This window comes from Carcharodon carcharias, chromosome 14 (genome assembly GCF_017639515.1).
Source record: "Carcharodon carcharias isolate sCarCar2 chromosome 14, sCarCar2.pri, whole genome shotgun sequence".
In the NCBI taxonomy this organism is placed as follows: domain Eukaryota; kingdom Metazoa; phylum Chordata; class Chondrichthyes; order Lamniformes; family Lamnidae; genus Carcharodon; species Carcharodon carcharias.
Window position 1 is genome coordinate 6,967,162 of NC_054480.1, and position 19,234 is coordinate 6,986,395.

General features: G+C 47.5%; 1 protein-coding gene across 1 annotated transcript in view; it reads right to left on the bottom strand.

The window, feature by feature from the left end:
* Positions 1–18,876, bottom strand: part of rims4 (regulating synaptic membrane exocytosis 4) — a 186,500-nt gene extending 167,624 nt beyond the window's left edge. The window contains exons 1-3 of the mRNA XM_041204423.1: positions 18,847–18,876; positions 10,398–10,517; positions 9,335–9,430 (exon numbers count right to left, since the gene is read on the bottom strand). Coding sequence (XP_041060357.1) covers positions 9,335–9,430; positions 10,398–10,517; positions 18,847–18,876 — 246 coding nt within the window. The remainder of the gene's footprint in view (positions 1–9,334; positions 9,431–10,397; positions 10,518–18,846) is intronic.
* Between the last annotated feature and the right edge of the window lie 358 nt (positions 18,877–19,234).

The following is a 19,234-nucleotide window of genomic DNA, read 5'->3' on the forward strand; positions in this document are numbered from 1 at the left end:
TTCTCAGGTTGGTGGCCAAGCAGCCGAGTCGGCTGCGTGCCAGCCGACCTGTCAACAGCCTATTAAGGCCATTAAATAAGTAATTGGAATCATTAATGGACCTGACGGTTAGGCCGGGAGCACTGGCAACCTTCTGGAAAAACATGAAACCTCATCCATGGGCGGGATGAGGTTTCATGAGGGTATTAAAATTTTTTAAATGTTTAAATAAAAGAAATTGACATGTCCCAGTTCATGTGACAATGGCTCATGAGGGGACATGTCAGTAGTTTTTTTTTCTAATCTTTATTGAACCTTTCAAACCTGAGCCGATCTCCCTGAGGCAGCACTTTGCCTCGGGGAGATCTGTACGCTCTTTAACGGGCATACGCAAAACAGTGCACCCCCGGCTGAGGGAAATCCCGCACCTCCCCCCCACCCCCACCACCCCCCCACCCCCACCACCCACCTTGTACAGGGAGCGCATAGCACTTCCTGGCAGGCATCATGCTGGGTGGGTCTTAATTGGCCCGCCCATGTAAAAGGGCAACGCGCCCCCAATTCGGGGTGCCAATAGGGAACCAGCCCGCCCGCTCCCACACATCCCCCCCCACCACAACGGGGGGGAGAAAGTTGCCCTTAATCACTCAGCCCTGACCAGCTACTGCAAAAAAATTGCAGGAAATAAAACAAACCCAGCAGCACGACGAAGAGTGTCTCCAAGTCTGAGATTGTTGTCTGGAAGGATGGCCAGACTACTACTCCCCACGAATCCAATACCATGACAGTACTTTGAGCAGCGCAAGAACCTTACAGTCATTGTTGATTGATGAGAGAATATTCATATCAAGAACACTTAAGCTTGATATTATTCAAAGACTTCACCAAGATCACCTAGGAATAGCAAAATGTCATACAAAAGTGCAGCAATCAGTCTGCTGGCCAGCCATTACTCGCTTCAATAGAAGAAATGATTTTGAACTGTTGTCATGACTCACCAGGGATAGTCCGCTGTAGCATCAAGCCCCACTGCTCCCTCAGCCGTGGCAAATGTGAGAAGTTTAATCAGACCACCAGACTGCCCCAATTCTACCCAACTGTTTAATTTATGTGTTTTTTTATTCATTCATGGGATGTAGGTGTCACTGGTTAGGCCAGCATTTATTGCCCATCCCTAGTTGCCCCTTGAGAAGGTGGTGGTGAGCTGCCTTCTTGAACCGCTGCAGTCCATGTGGTGTAGGTACATCCACAGTGCTGTTAGAAAGGGAGTTCCAGGATTTTGCCCCAGCGACAGTGAAGGAACGGTGATATATTTCCAAGTCAGGATGATGAGTGGCTTGGAGGGGAACTTCCAGGTGGTGGTATTCCCATGTATCTGCTGCCCTTGTCCTTCTAGATGGTAGTGGTCGTGGGTTTGGAAGGTGCTGTCTAAGGAGCCTTGGTGAATTTCTTCAGTGCATCTTGTAGATGGTACACACACTGCTGCTACTGTGCGTCGGTGGTGGAGGGATTGAATGTTTGTGGGTGTGGTGCCAATCAAGCGGGCTGCTTTATCCTGGCCAGTGTCAAGCTTCTTGAGTGTTGTGGGAGCTGCACTCATCCAGGCAAGTGGGGAGTATTCCATCACACTCCTGACTTGTGCCTTGTAGGCTTTGGGGAGTCAGGAGGTGAATTACTTGTTGCAGGATTCCTAGCCTCTGACCTGCTTTTGTAGCCACAGTATTTATATGGCTAATCCAGTTCAGTTTCTGCTCAGTGGTAACCCCCAGGATGTTGAAAGAATACAAGTGCCAGGTTTGTAATTTTAACAATTAAGTAACTGTTTATTAAACAAATTGTCTGCAACCAGTGGTAAAAGAAAGAAATATGAACTGCTAACTTTTAACTGTATAACTTAAACTGTACCCCTTCTGAAACCCTTATACACAAACACACATAAGAGAAAACATGGATTTTAAGGGTGAGATAAAACAGTTCAATAGCACCAATCTGGAGTTCAGGATTAGATGGTTTGACTTTGATTGCTTTTTTCCAAATTCCTTGCAGGTTGTTGTGGCTGACACAAGGTGGTCTCTCAGCACTTGCAGTCTGCGTTTCTCTGCTTGAAACTTGCTTTTAATGTCTCTTCTGGTGATTTTTCCCCTTTTTCACCTAGCAGGGGTTTCTCAACGAAAGCAGGATAGCTAGCCAGCTAGTTACTATGGCAGGTTTACTGGAGTCTTACAAAACACAGGAGAAAGAAGTCCTCTTTTCAGGCTAGGAGCTAATCTACTGCACTATCCTCACACAAAACCTGGCCACTTGGTCAGGAACCAATCAAAATGCCATAGCTTGGCAGCACCATATTAAACCAGGTCTCCTTTCCAGCACCATTCTGAGCAACCTGGCCCACACTGTTGCATAATAGCAACATTGTAGGTTTTCTTCTTCCTGCTCCATTGAACATCTCTTTTAAATTGCAGCCATTGTCATTTTTAAAGCCACAGTCCAAGAAAAGTCAAAAGTGTTCTTTACACTGTCTTGTGTTGTAAACAAACAAGGACAAAAAGAACCACTATTACCTTCTACTTTTCCATCAAGGCCATGAGAGCATCTCGGAATTGATTAATTTGCATTTAAGGGGAAACCCTCCCTATTGTTATTATTACTCCCGGTGGATTGAAGTAAACAGGTTGCTTAGTATCACAGCAGAAACAGTCACATCCCATTCTTGGGATGTGAGCATTGCTAACAAACCCAACATTTATTGCCGGTTCCTAATTGCCCTTGAGAAGGTGGTGGTGAGCTGCCTTCTTGAACTGCTGCAGTCCATGTGGTGTAGGTACACCCACAGTGCTGTTAGGGAGGGAGCTCCAGGGCTTCGGAGGAGCACAGAGATTTAGGAGGGTTGTAGGGTGGGAGAAGGTTGCAGGGATCTGGAGGAACAAGGACATGCAGGGATTTGAAATAAAAGGCTGAGAATTTTAAATTCAAGAGAATTGCCAGACTGTGGGCTCATGTAGAACAGCAAGCATAAGGAGTAATGGGTGAATGGGATGTTAGTATACAGGCAGCAGAGATGTGGATCATTTCAAGCTTACAGAAGATGGAAGGTGGGAGATGGGCCAGAGAAGCATTGGAATACTTGAGTTGAAGACCCTATCTCAGTGGTCTGTGTATTCTAAGATTCTCCGACTGAGGTTGGAACCTCTAACACCACAAACTCTGATGCATATGCCACACCATCAGTCCCACCCTGTAATTCTGCTAAGCACTCATTGGCTGATAAAAGAAAGAACTTGCATTTATATAGCACCTTTTATGACCTCAGGATGTTCCAAAGTGCTTTATAGCCAATGGATTACTTTCAAAGCGCAGTCACCTTTATAATGTCGGAAACATAGCAGCCAATTTTGTGCACATCAGGTTCCCACAATTAGCTACGTGACAATGACCAAATCATCCGTTTTAATGCTGTTGATTCAGGGACAAATATTGGTCAGGGAGACCAGGGAGAAATCCTCTGCTTTTCTTCAAATATTGCCTTTTGTATCCACCTGACAACACCTCCAACAGTGCAGCACTGCCTCAGTTCTGGCATGTCAAGGGTAGAGGCAGTGTTTGATAGAAATACATATTCCACTTAGCTGTTTGATGGCACTCCAGTTATTCAACTGAGATCTAAAATGTCTCCACTCAGCCCACACACATCCATTAATGTTTCACCGTTTCCAATTATGGGTTCTATAAATAACTGTAGGGATTCAGGATATTTAGTGATCTCAATACCTCTACTGTATTAATAGAAAGCTAGGTTGTATTTCTGAAACTGTGTCATAATCAGAAATAACTTGTCCCATTCACAGGTTCACAAACTCATATGTTACTGACTGAGTAAAGTTACTGAAAAGTTACAGTCATTGAATGAATCATTGGCATAGTGGCAAATGTGATGCCTTGTACTCAAATCGTATCGATCAGCAAGATCCCATGTTCAGTTGGTGGCTTATGGTGAGTGAGTGACAGTAATAGCAATACCACTAGTGGCCTTAGTGTAAGAAGTCAGAGAAGTTCAAGAACTATTCTAGATACTTGAGCACAAAATCTAGACTGACACTCCCAGTGCGAAAATAAAAACAAAAAAACTGCGGATGCTGGAAATCCAAAACAAAAACAGAATTACTTGGAAAAACTCAGCAGGTCTGGCAGCATCAGCGGAGAAGAAAAGAGTTGACGTTTCGAGTCCTCATGACCCTTCGACAGAACTTGAGTGAGTCCAAGAAAGGGATGAAATATAAGCTGGTTTAAGGTGTCTGTGGGGTGGGGGGCTGTGGTGGGGGGAGAGAGAGAGAAGTGGACTCCCAGTGCAATACTGAGGGAGTGCTGCACTGTTGGAGGTGCAGATAAGATATTAAGTTGAAGCCCTGTCTGCCCTCTCATGTGGAATTAAAAGATCCCAAGATTTAATTTTGAAGAAAAGCATAGGGATTCTCCCCATAACCCCGGCCAATCATTATCCCTCATCTGGCATTGTTAAGCAGACTACCTGCATGGCCATTATCTCACTGCTGTTTGTGGGAGCTTGCTGTGCACAAATTGACTGCCACATTCCCTACACTCTAACAGTAAATACACTTCAAAAGTAGCTCATTGGCTGTAAAGTGTTGTGGAATGTCCTAAAGTTGTGAAAGATGCTATATAAATGTATGTTTATTGTTATTTTAACATTGCCCTCATCCAGTTAAGGCACTTACATTTAGGGTACACAGATTGGTTGCTAGGGCAAAGAGACAAGAGCTTTGTCAGCAGACAAAGAACCAAATCCCAGAGAGGGTCTATTGTCCTGACTGAGATCAGATACCTCAGCATAAATTGTTGAGGCCCCATTGTTCTAAATGTAAAGGGTCTTTGGGACACCAATATTATTAAGGATAAATACTTATTCTCTCAATCATCCCTTTTTATTTTATTATTTAATTTTATTAACCACCTTGTCCTTCAAATATTCCTATTAACAACACTGCATGCCATGCACCAACTTATAGGTATGGCTGATGTGTGCAGGTGAATCAGCATTGGAAAGTCAGAAGCAACCTCGCTCAGGCACATTCAGTTTGCTTGTCTGTACCCGGTGAGAAAAATGCTGTGAGCAGGATCAATCCCAATGATATTAAACTTCACACAGGAGTCCTATTGCTCTTTCAGTCCAGCTGTTCTGGCAGGGTGCTGGGAGAGACGTATGTTTACATTCCTCATGGGTCATATGGTTATTCAGTCCTGTCTGACAAATAAAGAGCAGCAATTTTACAAAGTCTTAGTTCCCCTCCTCCTTTCCACCAATTCTTCTCTTGCTCTCTCAGCTTCTGAAAGAATTGAATCCTTGCAAGTTGGCAGTTCAATAAAAGCTCAGCATCCTGATCGCTGTGGGTTAGGGAGTGTGAATCAGTCACAGTATCCTGTCCTGGTCAAAATCTTGGAAAGTGTGAAATATTACACATATATGTATGCATGTATGGTGTATATTGTATGTACGTGTGTGTTTATATATACGTTTGTGTATATATGTGTGTGTGTGCCTGTGTGTGTGTGTGTGTGTTTGGTGTGCGTGCGTATGTGTGTGTGAGTGTGTATGTTGATTGAGGACAGTCACCTTGGCAGCAATTTCCCACTTCAGGCATTTTCTGTCGATGGGGATATTGCACTGTGGGTGGTATCACAGCTCAGCCCAATCCCATTTACTCCTGACATGCACATTTCCAGCAGGGGTCACTGGAACCTTGGGACCAGCTCTCCCTCCATGACCCTTGTGCTGATGTCAATGGTACTGGCCTCACTGAGTCCAGTTAACATCACAGTTTGGGAATTAAATTTAGGAACTTCCCAGTTTGCATTCAAAATTATGACGCCTTTGATAGAGTAAACCGGGAGAAACTGCTTCCACTGGCAGGAGGCTCAGTCACCAGAAGGGCACAGAATTAAAATAATTAGCAAAAGTGGGAGATGAGAAATTTATTTTAAGCGATGAGTTATGATGATCGGGAACACATTGACTGAAAGAGCAGCGGAAACAGATTCAAAAGTAACTATTAAAAAAGAATTCAATAAATACTTGAAGGAGCAAAAAATTTGTAAGGCTATGAGGAAACAGCAGGGTAATGGGATTAATTGAATAGTCTTTCAAAGAGCTGGCATAAACACGATAGGCCGATTGTCCCCCTGCAGTGCTGTATGATTCTACAATCATATGTTTACCAAACTAATCACTGCTTTATCCTGCTGAGCCCTGACTAATGCTTTTCATTAAAGATTAACATCTCTTTTAAGATGCGCTAATTAAAAATTAACGTTTTTTATTCCTGTGGGGATCACTGGCAAGGCCAGCATTTGTTGCCCATCCCTAATTGCCCCTGAGTTAGAGGGCAATTAAGAGGCAACCCCATTGCCGTGGGTCTGGAGTCACTTGTGGGCCAGACCAGGTAAGGATGGCAGATTTCCTTCCCTAAAGGGGCATTAGTGAACCAGATGGGTTTTTGTGATAAACAATGGTAGTTGTCATGGTCACCATTACTGAGACTAGCTTTTGATTTCAGGTTTTATTAATTAATTGAATTTAAATTCCACCATTGGGATTTGAAACCATGCCCCCAGGGCATTAGTCTGGGCCCCTGGATTACTATTCCAGGGGCATCACCACTGTACCACCATCTCCCCAATAAAACCTGATACAGAACAGTTACCAGAGGTGACAGGACGGTGACATATAGTTTACAATAAAGATTTTGGTCTTTTTATTTTTTGTGCACGTTGAATTCAAATCTAGTTTTTTCAGGGATTTGTGACTCTGGTAAAATTTTGCATATAATCACTACAATTGAACATTCGATAATTGATGCTCAGGAACTATTTCAAAGCACAATGTTCAGGTGCCATCATTAACTGTAGGATCAAATTCAGGCCACTTCTGGCTGCCATGCGATGCATCCCTTTACAGAATCGACATCGCTTGCTAATATCTCCCAGGACGCACCCCAAAATGTTGTGATTATTTACATCTTTTACAAATTTGCCATTGATTGATGCTTGATCAATGGTTTTTGTTCCTCTTTTAGGTTACTTGGAATAAACGACACAGAAACAGGCCTAAAAATAAAAACAAAAATAAAAACAAAAAAACTGCGGATGCTGGAAATCCAAAACAAAAACAGAATTACCTGGAAAAACTCAGCAGGTCTGGCAGCATTGGCGGAGAAGAAAAGAGTTGACATTTCGAGTCCTCATGACCCTTCGACAGAACTAGTTCTGCCAGCCTCCTGTGGGCTGGCATGCACCACCCTGATGAACGGTGCCAGCCACTAGTCGAAACGTCAACTCTTTTCTTCTCCGCCGATGCTGCCAGACCCGCTGAGTTTTTCCAGGTAATTCTGTTTTTGTTACAGAAACAGGCCATTCAGCCTAACTCATCCATGCTCAAACTTCATCCCAACTTTCCTCATCTAAATCTATCTCTATAATCCTCCACCCTCTTCTACCTCATATCCTTCCCCAGCTTCCCCTTAAGTGCATCTCTATTATTTGTTAATGGGCTATGTTAAAAGGGCATCAAGGTGAATAGCAATGGACAGGTGTCTCCCTCGATTGAAATATGAACTTTGAATATTAGATATATTCAGTTTTGGGGAACTAAAGGTGTGCATGGTAGCTTTAAATATTTTGCCAACGATCTAATGCTTTCCTCCTATTCGGTGTCCTCCTGTTTACAAAGGATGATGGAAACGCAGCAAATAATCCATTTTAGATGGCGTGTCATGCTGCTGATGGAAGAGGCCAATCCCTGAGAGGCCGGTTCTTTCACAAGTGCCATACCTGACTCTACCAGGTGGTGTTGGCGTCTGTTGCCAAGCCACTGTAACCACCGTTCATCAGGGTGGTGCATGCCAGCCCACAGGAGGTGTTGCCATTTTCCTCTGTTGTCAGCTAGTGTCTCTCAGATGCGATAATCGATGTTTAGGGCCTTCGAGTGATGCTTGCAAGCATCCTTGAAGCAGACCCTTCAGCATCCAGCTAATCCTCTGGCTCCAGCTACCTCACCATGCAGGAAATCCTTGTTTTTGTGTCTTCCATCCTGCGGATGTGCCTGAACCAATGAAGCTGCCTCTGTTTGATGAGTCTAACAAACTCGGGAACTCTGCCTTTGAGAGGACTGCTGCATTCATGATTTTACCCTGCTAGATATGCCCATCATGCACCACAGGCAGAGAAATGGAAATTGTTGAGCTTGTTATTTCAAATTGTTGCTCCTCCGACAATGCAGCACTCTCTCAGTACTGCCCCACTGGCAATGCAGCACTCCCTCAGTACTGCCCCACTGACAGTGCAGCACTCCCTCAGTACTGACCCTCCGACAGTGCAGCACTCCCTCAGTACTGACCCTCCGACAGTGCAGCACTCCCTCAGTACTGACCCTCTGACAGTGCAGCACTCCCTCAGTACTGACCCTCCGACAGTGTAGCACTCCCTCACTACTGACCCTCCATCTGTGCAGTGCTCCCTCAGTACTGACCCTCTGACAGTGCAGCACTCCCTCAGCACTATCCCTCTGACAGTGCAGTGCTCCCTCAGTACTGACCCTCCGACAGTGCGGCACTCCCTCAGTACTGCCCCACTGACAGTATAGCACTCCCTCAGTACTGACCCTCCAACAGTGCAGCACTCCCTCAGTACTGACCCTCCGACAGTGCAGCACTCCCTCAGTACTGACCCTCTGACAGTGCAGCACTCCCTCAGTACTGACCCTCCGACAGTGTAGCACTCCCTCACTACTGACCCTCCATCTGTGCAGTGCTCCCTCAGTACTGACCCTCTGACAGTGCAGCACTCCCTCAGCACTATCCCTCTGACAGTGCAGTGCTCCCTCAGTACTGCCCCTCTGACAGTGCAGCACTCCCTCATTACTGACCCTCCATCCATGTGTTGCTCCCTCAGTACTGCCCCTCTGACAGTGCAGCACTCCGTCATTACTGACCCTCCATCGGTGCAGCACTCCCTCATTACTGACCCTCCATCCGTGTGTTGCTCCCTCAGTACTGCCTCTGTGACAGTGCAGCACTCCCTCAGCACTAGCCCTCTGACAGTGCAGTGCTCCCTCAGAACTTACCCTCTGACTGTGTAATGCCCCCTCAGTCTAAATTAAGTTCTGGAGTAGGTGAGATGAAGTACAGCGAGAAGTGGCTTGTGTAGAACATAAACACAAACATGGACCAGTTGAGACAAACAGAGTTTACAACACAGGAACAGGCTATGGCGAATTGGGCTTTAGTTCATCTTTGCTAATTCTGTAGTAGGAGGATCTTTGAGAGGAAGTAAGCACAGTCTGTACTCTCCAGGAGATTGCAGGACCATGAGGTTTGCACAAAATATTCATGTTGTTTCCCATCTGTTGAAGGTTGTCTGATCGCCAGATCTGACCATTGACCTTTAATTGAAGATTAAAGTGATTAAATATTTAGTTTGAAAGCATCCGAAATATGTTTCTCACCCCTGCTCTTCAAGCGCTGATTTCAGTCCTCCATCTGAAATATGAAAGCATTTTTTTTTCGCAAGAGTTGCTGTTCCAACTGGGAGTTGCCAGATCTCCAGGATTGGCCTGGGGTTGAACATCCAGCATCCTTCAAACAAACCAGGAGGAAATTCCCGAGGCAGTAAAAAAAATTGTACCTTCTCTTTGAACACTTTGTTTATTAACGATAAAAGTATTGGAGCCACGAGAAAAGGCTGTTTGACTGATAGTGAAAAGTCATCCATTTGGTTATCGAAGAGTAGGTTTGCTTTCCAACTTCCTGTGGGAATGTGGGATGCTGGGGGATAGGCATGTCAAGTGGGCGTAGTCATCAGTGTTGGGGCCTCAATAATTTAGAATCTATCTCAATGACTTGGATGACTTGTATGCCGAGGACACCTAGATGGGTAGGACAGTAAGTTGTCAAGAGGAGGAAAAGAATCTACAAAGGGATAGAGATAGGTTAATTAAGCGGGCCAAAATTTGGCAGATGGAGTGTAATGTGGGGAAATGTGAACTTATCCACCTTGACAGGTAGTGTAGAAAAGCAGTATACTGTTTAAATGGAAAATAATTGTGGAACTCAGTGGGCAGAATTTTCCATGCCTGCTGGCATCATGGCGGACGTGACTTGGCAATAGGGCAGGAAGGCCAAAAATCAGCTTCACGCTCTCATGAAACCAGTTTGCGATTGATCACGCTGCCCGTCGTTTCCCACCATCGGACATCGGGAACTTCATTGGAATACATCGGAATATAACTATAAGCCCAGCTCACTGGAATCATCCCCCCCATGTCAAATCTACCAGCCACTTCAGCAGCAAAACAACGCCGGTGGCAGAACACGTCTTGACAAGTGTGACAGGCAGAAGTCAGGACTTACCGTCAGCACCTTGTTCACATCACAGACATCCCAGGGGTGGAAGATGCTGGAGCCCAACGGCAACGGCACACTGGACGAACGCCCATCGCGTGCTGGGTGGATTCTCGTGGACGTGGCTCCCTGGGGAGGTGGTGGTGGAAGGAGTAATGGGGGTGGAACATCCAGGTGAACGTGCAAGGCAGGGGTCTGGGGAGTTGATGACTGCCTCCTGGGGAGCGGAGTGAGGCAATGGTGAGTATGAGGGAGGGCAGAGTGAGCCGGTAGAGTGGGAGGGTGAGGGTGCAAAGGTATTGGTGGAAGGGTTGGGGACTCAGACCCTGGAGGTGGGAAGGAGGTGGTCGGGGAGGTTAATGTGGATGGGGGTGAGATTGTCGGGGAGGTGGGGAATGTGCACCTGGACACCCCGGAAACAAAAGCATTGTGTCTAGTCGGTGACGGTGGGGTGGTGGAAGGTGATGCCGGGGGCGGGGGGGGCGGGGGGGGGGGTCGACAAGTAATGGGGGAAAGGAAATGGGCGACTGGGGGAGGGGACAGAATGGGGAGATAAAGAAGAATGTTACACGTACCATGCTTCCAGATCCAAAAGTGAGAGGGGCCTCATGTTGGGGGGTGGGGGGAGGTGCAGCATGGGAGTGCGGTCAGTGGCTGGGCTCAGATGGACGACGGAAAGGGAACCCCTGCAGGCAGCACTGAAAATGCTCAGGACAGTGAGATGAGTGCGATGGAGGAAGGCTCTGCGTCCATGGGAGTGTGCTAGAACGAGGCTCTGAAACCCTGCCTCACACGCATACACTTCTCCCTTCAGAATCACTCATGGTCCGGCTGAGTGCAGCTGAACGGCTAGTGGTGGGTGGGTGGGGGGGGAGGGCGGGTGCAGGGGGAGGACTCACCAAGCCTGTAAATGCAGCTGAAAGACACCATTACACATTATTCAGTGAAAGTGAATATATTTTAAGATTATAAAGTAACAAAATGTGTTCACCCGTGCAACTGTGGTCAGAATTTCTTAACTTTTCTAGGCCTAACACTTCTCAGTGCTGCCCTGACATCCGCAGCAGGGGTGGGGACAGCCTGTGCAATGGTCAGCCCTGTTGCCTCTCATGACTTCAGTGTGGGTCCTCTGGAGAGCCGAGGCAGTGAGGGCCCTGGCTTGCTTTGGCTGTCCTCCTGTGGGCCAGCTGCTCCCTCTGCAGGGACAGAGGGTTGAGGGGGTCACAGGCAAAGGGGTCTCGGAGGGAGAGGACAACCTCTGAGATTCCTGAGTGGATGACCCAGGGGTGTCCTGCTGCCACTTTCTTATGGGTGGCTGAAGGCCCCGGCCTGACTCCTTGAGGGAAAGGAGCACAGGAGGGGACATCGAGGTGCCCTGCTTCCCTCTCGCATTGCCACTGCAGGAACTCACCCATGGCTCCCGCGATGGAGTTCAGGTCTGCACACATCTCCACGTTCTGCTGGACCAGGGTCTCCATGGTGTCCACCACCCTCCCCATGGAGACCTCCATACACACACACATAGGCACCACTTCATCAGAGAGCAGGCAGAGGCACTCCTCCAAATTGCGTGCCACTCTGTTGAGGTCTCCCAACAGCTCTGCGTGATGCTCTCCCACCTTCAGCTGACTCTCCACGATGAGTTGGAAGGCCAAATCTAGACGCTCATCATCTAACTCGGACCTCACAGATGCCTCTTCCCCAGCAGCCCTCCGAGTGCAGGGGAGCTGGGCTGAACCTGCCTCCTCCAGCTGTGGACACATGTCTGTGCGGTGTGAACCTGAGCCTGCTCCAGATCTGGGTCCCACCGAGGTGTGTGTCTCTGCGCTGGTGGAGGGTGTGGGTAAGCGCTGTGAGGGGTCTTCCAGGCTGCTTATTTCCAGCTCTTCAATGGAGGAGGTGTCCTCTTGGCTGGAGGTGAGGAACTGGATGGAGATGAGGGACTGGCTGGCTGAGGGTGTCGGTCACTTGGCAGAGCTCCCTGTGAACCAAAGTACAGATAATTAATTAAAAGGAAAATACTGCGGATGCTGGAAATCGAAATACAAACATAAAATGCTGGAAAAACCCAGCAGGTCTGATAGCATCTGTGGAGGGAGAAACAAACTTAACGTTTCAAGTCCATATGACTCTAGAGCCATCTCTGCTAGAGATAATGAGTGCATGGCAGCAGAGTCAAAAGCAGGAGAGACAGCACGCACATTTGCATTGGGAGAGGGATGATGTGGTGTAGGATCTTCACCAGAGTGTTCACCGCTGATCTCACCGTCACCACAAGCACGGTCCACGTTCTCACCAGTCAGCACGATGGCTGCTCTTCAAAGGGAGTGAGGGGCTTAATGTGAGCCATTCCACCCCCCTCAGTCTGGGACCTCTTCCTGCTGATGTGAGCCAGCTTCTCCTGCATGAAAACAGATGGAGGGAGTGTGAGCAGGACACACGGCACTGCCGGGAATGTTTGTGTGGTGAGCGGAGACATGGACAGGATGAGGAAGCTAGCTGCAGAGGATATAATCCTGATGGGGATGTGTGGGTGTGTGTGAGAGTTAGTGGGCCCATCCCTGCGGGTGTGTGATGGGTTTGTGAGTTGAGAGTGATGAGAAGAGTGACTTACCCTGGCGGAACAGAGGAGATCACTCATCCTCTTACGACACCGGGTGGCTGTCCTCTTTTGCAGGGCATTGGCACTGACCACCCCTAGCACCGCCTCCCATGCTGGATTGGTGACCTTACTCACTGGCCTGAGCCCAGAGCGGGTGGGGGGGGTGGGGTAGAGGACATGGCAATGGAGCCTCTACGGCCTCCTAAAGATGCTCGAGGGAAGTGTCGCTGAATAGGGGGGGCTGCAGTCTTTTTGCCTTGCAGGGGCCATGTCTTCTGTGCAGCAATCCTTGGCCGGAAGCGCTGAGAGGTGGGCACGCAGCGGCACTTTAAATATGGTGCCAGCGTGAGGAAGTGGTGAGCTGATGGCAAGACAGGTAAATCGGAGGCCGTCCGCCATCAAACCAGCATGTTTCCGGGAGTGCACGGTCAATGAGGCGGGATTGGGGTGGTACAGCATGAAAAGCCGCCATTGCAGCTCTTGCCTGCCCGCTTCGGTACTTAATACAAATCCAAGATGATTCCGCCCAGTGGGACAGAGGGATCGAGTGTCCTGGTGCATGAAGCAGAAAATAACTCCTCACAATATGACCCTCTTAACACAGTCAAAATAAAGTTTTCATTCTCCTATCCAAGAAAGAAGAAAGGACTTGCATTTATATAGTGCCTTGCACACCCTCAGGATGCCCCAAAATGCTTCATGGCCAATTAATTACTTCTGAAGCGAAGTTGCTGGTGTAATGCAGAGAAACGCAGCACCAATTTGCACATGCCATTCTGGGGCATCCTGAAGATGTGCAAGGCACTATATAAATGCAAGTCCTTTCTTCTTTCTTGGATAGGAGACTGAAGACCTTACTATGAATGCATTAAGAGAGGGCCAGCTTATATCATGAGTAGCTATTTCTCAGTGGAGATGTGAGAGTGTTTGATGGGAAAAAGTAGTCACAATGACCTTAGATGTGTGCTAGTGTTTGGAAACATGAGTTCCTTTTTGCAAAAAGGGTAGTATTTAATTCGCAGTTCCTTGGATGAAACCCTACAATATGGGATTGATTTGATTTCTCAGGTTGGTGTTAACAGGTCAAACACGGACTCAAAATGGGGTCAATGGACGTACCACCCCTGTTAACACAGACACATCACCCAGTGTCATTCTCACATTTACATCTACAGTTCCATTTAACTCTGATCTGCAAGACATAATTTGAACACATTAGTTTATGATTAATTTTGAAGACTATGCTGTATTTTCCATTTTGCAAGCTTGCATATTAAAACAAAAGAGAGACATAAAATCATAACGAGGCTCGTGATCTTCAGTTTCCTGATTGCTCTGTCACATAAGTTAGCAGCTAATTAAGGCCCTCTTTGGTTCTTATTTCACATAAACTTCTTTGTCATGCTCGAAATAGGGATAAATATTAAGGATGGAGCTTTTATTGATATGCGCTTGAAGTTATTTTTATTCATTCTTGGGATAGGAGCATCACAGGCAAGACCATTTATTGTCCATCCCTAATTGCCCTTGAGTGGGTGGGAACCACCCTCTTGACCTGCTGCAGTCCACGTGGTGCAGGTACATCCACAGTGCTGTTAGGGAGGGAGTTCCAGGATTTTGACCCAGCGACAGTGAAGGAACGGTGATATATTTCCAAGATGGTGAGTGACTTGGAGGGGAACTTGCACGAGGGGAACTTGGCATTCCCATGTATCTACTGAGGAACTGAATGTTTAAGGTGCTGGATGAGGTGCCAGTCAGGCAGATTGCTTTGTTTAGCATGCCACAACCTACAAAAAGCTGTGATTAGACTGGGTATCTCATTTAGGGTCAGCGTGGACACAATGGATCAAAAGGCCTCCTCTGTACGCTAAATTTTTCTATGGCCGGAACTTAGCCGTCACCGTTGGCATCGAGCGATAGCGGACAATACGGCAAGAAGGCCAAAAATCGGTTTCACGCTGTTGTGAAACCAGTTTGCGATTGTCCGCTCCACCCATCAATGGTGGGCTGTCTTACCCACCACCACATGTCAGGAATGTCATTTTATTACATCTGCATCTCATTATAAGCCCTGCTCACTGGAATCATCCCCCCCCACGCTGGATCATCCAGGCACATCGGTGTGATTGCACACTAACGTGTTTCACAACTGTACATAAGAGATGTGCACCTGGCGAGCTGCACTTCACTCGGGACTTTGAGGTTTGTTGCCGACCTTGCTTCAGCTCTCACACTCATCAGTGCCAGGCTTCACAGGCAGCACTACATCACTGTTAGGGGGGGCTCACGGGCAGGTCTCTACCTACCACACCAGCCATATGTAGGTGACGTTTCGACAGCTGCAGGTCTAAAGCTTGCTTGGCAAAGGGGGAGAAGTGGCCTCAGGCAGGGGAAGAGGCTGCAGGGTGAGGGCTGTACTGGGGAAGGAGGGTAACCCAGGGTGTGTGTGTGGGGACACATGTTGATCTGTGCAAGTGGCTTCAAGATGGTGAGGGCTGAGGAGGCAGTCTCCAGAGGAGATGAGGCCAGATGGAGATGTGAGGGTGTGTGTGTGAGATTGTGAGTGGTGATGTCCCTTGAGCTGGCAGTGAGTGAGATGCTGGTGAATGTGTGATGGGTTTGTGAGCATGTGAGTTTAGAGTGATGAGATGGTTACCTTACCCTGGCGGCATGGATGAGATCATTTATCCATTTTCTACACTGGATGGCCGACCCCCTGTGTGCAGCATTGGCACTGACCACCTCTGCCTCCCAAGCCGGAGTGGTGATGCTGATGGACCTCCTCCAGAGCAGGGGTAAAGGACATCGCGATGAGCTTCCACTGTGTCCAGAAGGCCATGCCGGGGACGTGTCACTGAATTGTGGAGGAGCTGCCCTCTTCTTGGATTTTGGGGCTATGTCTTCACTGGAGCAGTCCTGGGCTGCGAGCCTTGAGAAGTGTGTGCGCGGCTGCAGTTTAAATATGGCGAACTGCGTGCGGAAGCGGTGAGGTCACGGCGTGGCAGCAAATCAGACGCTGCCCGCCAGCGAGATGCCGTGTTTCCTGTGGCTGCATAATTAATGAGGTGGGAATGGGACGATAGGGCAGGGAAAGCTGCCATTGCGGCCGGCAAAGACAACACCATTTTCCAGCCCGTCACTGCACCAAGTGCAAATCTGGGGCAATTCTGCCCTATGTTTCTGTTGAAGGAAATGCCTTCAACATGATAATGAGATAATCCTTGAATTAGCCAAGAGCATTCACAACCTGCCAAGCGTGGTCTGGTGTACAAACTGCTCCATGAGATAGCAGTCATGGGCACCCACAAACATAGCACCAGTATCAGACAATATCCACATCGTGCAGATTCTGGTTATCAAAAGCAGCCTGGCCCTACATTTCTATGTGCCAGGCTCTTTCTAGTATGCCTAACATATTAAGGAGGTCACAGCTGCATTATTCAGCAAGTCCATCACTTATAGCAGTGGCCAACAGTGAGGGTCAGCAACACTCAGCAGGATTGCCAAAGACAATAAGCACATCACTACAAGCAAAACAAAAGCAAAAATACCTGGAAAAACTCAGCAGGTCTGACAGCATCTGCGGAGAGGAACACAGTTAACGTTTCGAGTCCGTATGACTCTTCAACAGAACTAAGGAAACATAGAAAAGACGTGAAATATAAGCTGGTTTAAGGGGGGGGGTGGTGGGTGGGACAGGTAGAGCTGGATAGAGGGCCAGTGATAAGTGGAGATAACTAAAAGATGTCATAGACAAAAGGACAAAGAGGTGTTGAAGGTGGTGATATTATCTAAGGAATGTGCTAATTAAGGGTAGAAAGCAGGACAAGCAAGGTACAGATAGCCCTAGTGGGGGTGGGGTGAAGGGATTGAAATAGGCTTAAAGGTAGAGATAAAACAATGGATGGAAATACATTTAAAAATAATGGAAATAGGTGGGAAGCAGAAAAATCTATATAAATTATTGGAAAAAAGGGGGATCGGAAGGGGGTGGGGATAGAGGAGAGAGCTCATGATCTAAAATTGTTGAATTCAATGTTAAGTCCGGAAGGCTGTAAAGTGCCTAGTCGGAAGATGAGGTGCTGTTCCTCCAGTTTGCGTTGAGCTTCACTGGAACAATGCAGCAAGCCAAGGACGGAGATATGGGCATGAGAGCAGGGTGGAGTGTTAAAATATCAAGCGACAGGGAGGTTTGGGTCATGCTTTCAGACAGACCGAAAGTGTTCTGCAAAGCGGTCACCCAGTCAGCGTTTGGTCTCTCCAAAGAAACCGCATTGGGAGCAATGAATGCAGTAGACTAAATTGAGGGAAGTGCAAGTGAAATGCTGCTTCACTTGGAAGGAGTGTTTGGGCCCTTGGACGGTGAGGAGAGGGGAAGTAAAGGGGCAGGTGTCACTACAAGCAAATGCTGTCAGGCCCTCTCCCTGTGCCTTACATAATCAGAAATGAATTTCTGAAATCTCAGAATGGACAGGATGTGCAAACGAAAACTGCTCCAGGTCAATGTCTGCGATCTCCAGGGCTCTGATCCTACTTTCACTCCAACCTTCATTTGAAAGGAAATCATCACCTCTGGATAAACACTGTCAGAGTCCCTGCGATTCTCCTCCAGGATATTTTAAACCAGGGGGCCTCAGCACTAATTATCTTTCAGGTAAACATGTTGCAACCTTTAGGACACAACACTGGGCTCAACAATTTCAGATACTGACCACCACTTCCAGTTCTTTTGGTGACAGCTGTTGGAATGTTTCTGCTCTGTCCTCCTCGATACCCACCTTATGTTTCTTGTCCCACTATCATCTCCTTGCCCCTTGCACCATCTTCCGTTCATTATTTAATTATTCCTGAATTCCACCCTATCACAGACTGTCCCTTTTGTTCCCTCCTCCCCTCCCCACTTTTCCCTGCCTCTGAACTCACTTAAAACTTGTTACAACTGTAAAATTTTACAGTTCTGATGAAAGACATTAACTTGAAAGGTTAACTCTGTTTCTCTCCCTTAGATTGAACTGTGACATTTAACAGCATTACCATCACTGAATTCCCCCACCGTCAATATCCTGGGGGTTAGCATTGACCAGAAACTGAGCTGAACTAGCCATATAAATATTGTGGCTACAAAAGCAGGTCAGAGGCTAGGAATCCTGAGGCGAGTAACTCACCTCCTGACTCCCCAAATCCTGTCAACCATCTCCAAGGCACAAGTCAGGAGTGTGATGGAATACTTCCCACTTGCCTGGATGAATGCAGCTCCAACAACATTCAGGAAGCTGGACACCATCCAGGACAAAGCAGCCGCTTGATTGGCACCCCATTCACCAACTTAAACATTCACTCCTTACACCACCGATGCACAGTAGCAGCAGTGTGTACCATCTACAAGATGCACTGCAGCAACTCACCAAGGCTCCTTAAACAGCACATTCCAAACCTGCAAACTCTACAAACTAGACATGGGTAGCAGGAACATGGGAACACAACCACTTGCAAATTCCCCTCAATTCACACGTCATCCTGACTTGGAAATATATCACCGTTCCTTCACTGTCGCTGGGTCAAAATCCTAGAACTCCCTCTCTAACAGCACTGTGGGTGTACCTACACCACATGGACTGCAGCGGTTCAAGAAGGCAGATCTCCACCACCTTCTCAAGGGGAATAAGAGATGGACAATAAATGCGGGCTTTGACAGCGATGTCCCTATCCCGGAAATGAATTTTAACCTGCATGCCAAACAGCAGAAGCAGCATGCATTAGACAGAGCAAAGTGATTCCACAACCAATGGATCACAGCTAAGATCTGCAGTTCTGCCACATCCAGTCTTGAATGGTGGTGGGCAATTAACTTACTGGAAGAGGCGGCTTCACAAATATCCCCATCCTCAATGTTGGGGTAGCCCAGAACATCAGTGTAAATAACAAGGCTAAAGCATTTGCAGCCATCTTCAGAAGTGCCAATTGGATCATCCACCTTGGCCTCCTCTGGGGGTCCCCAGCATCACAGATGCCAGACTTCAGCCAATTCAATTCACTTCACATGATATCAAGAAACGGCTGAAGGCACTGGATACTGCAAAGGCTATGGGACCTGACAATATTCCAGCAATAGTGCTGAAGACTTGTGCTCCAGAACCAGCAGTGCCCCTAGCCAAGCTGTTCCAGTACAGCTACGACACTGGCATCTACCCGGCTACGTGAACTATTGTCCTGTACACAAGAAGCAGGAAAAATCCAACCC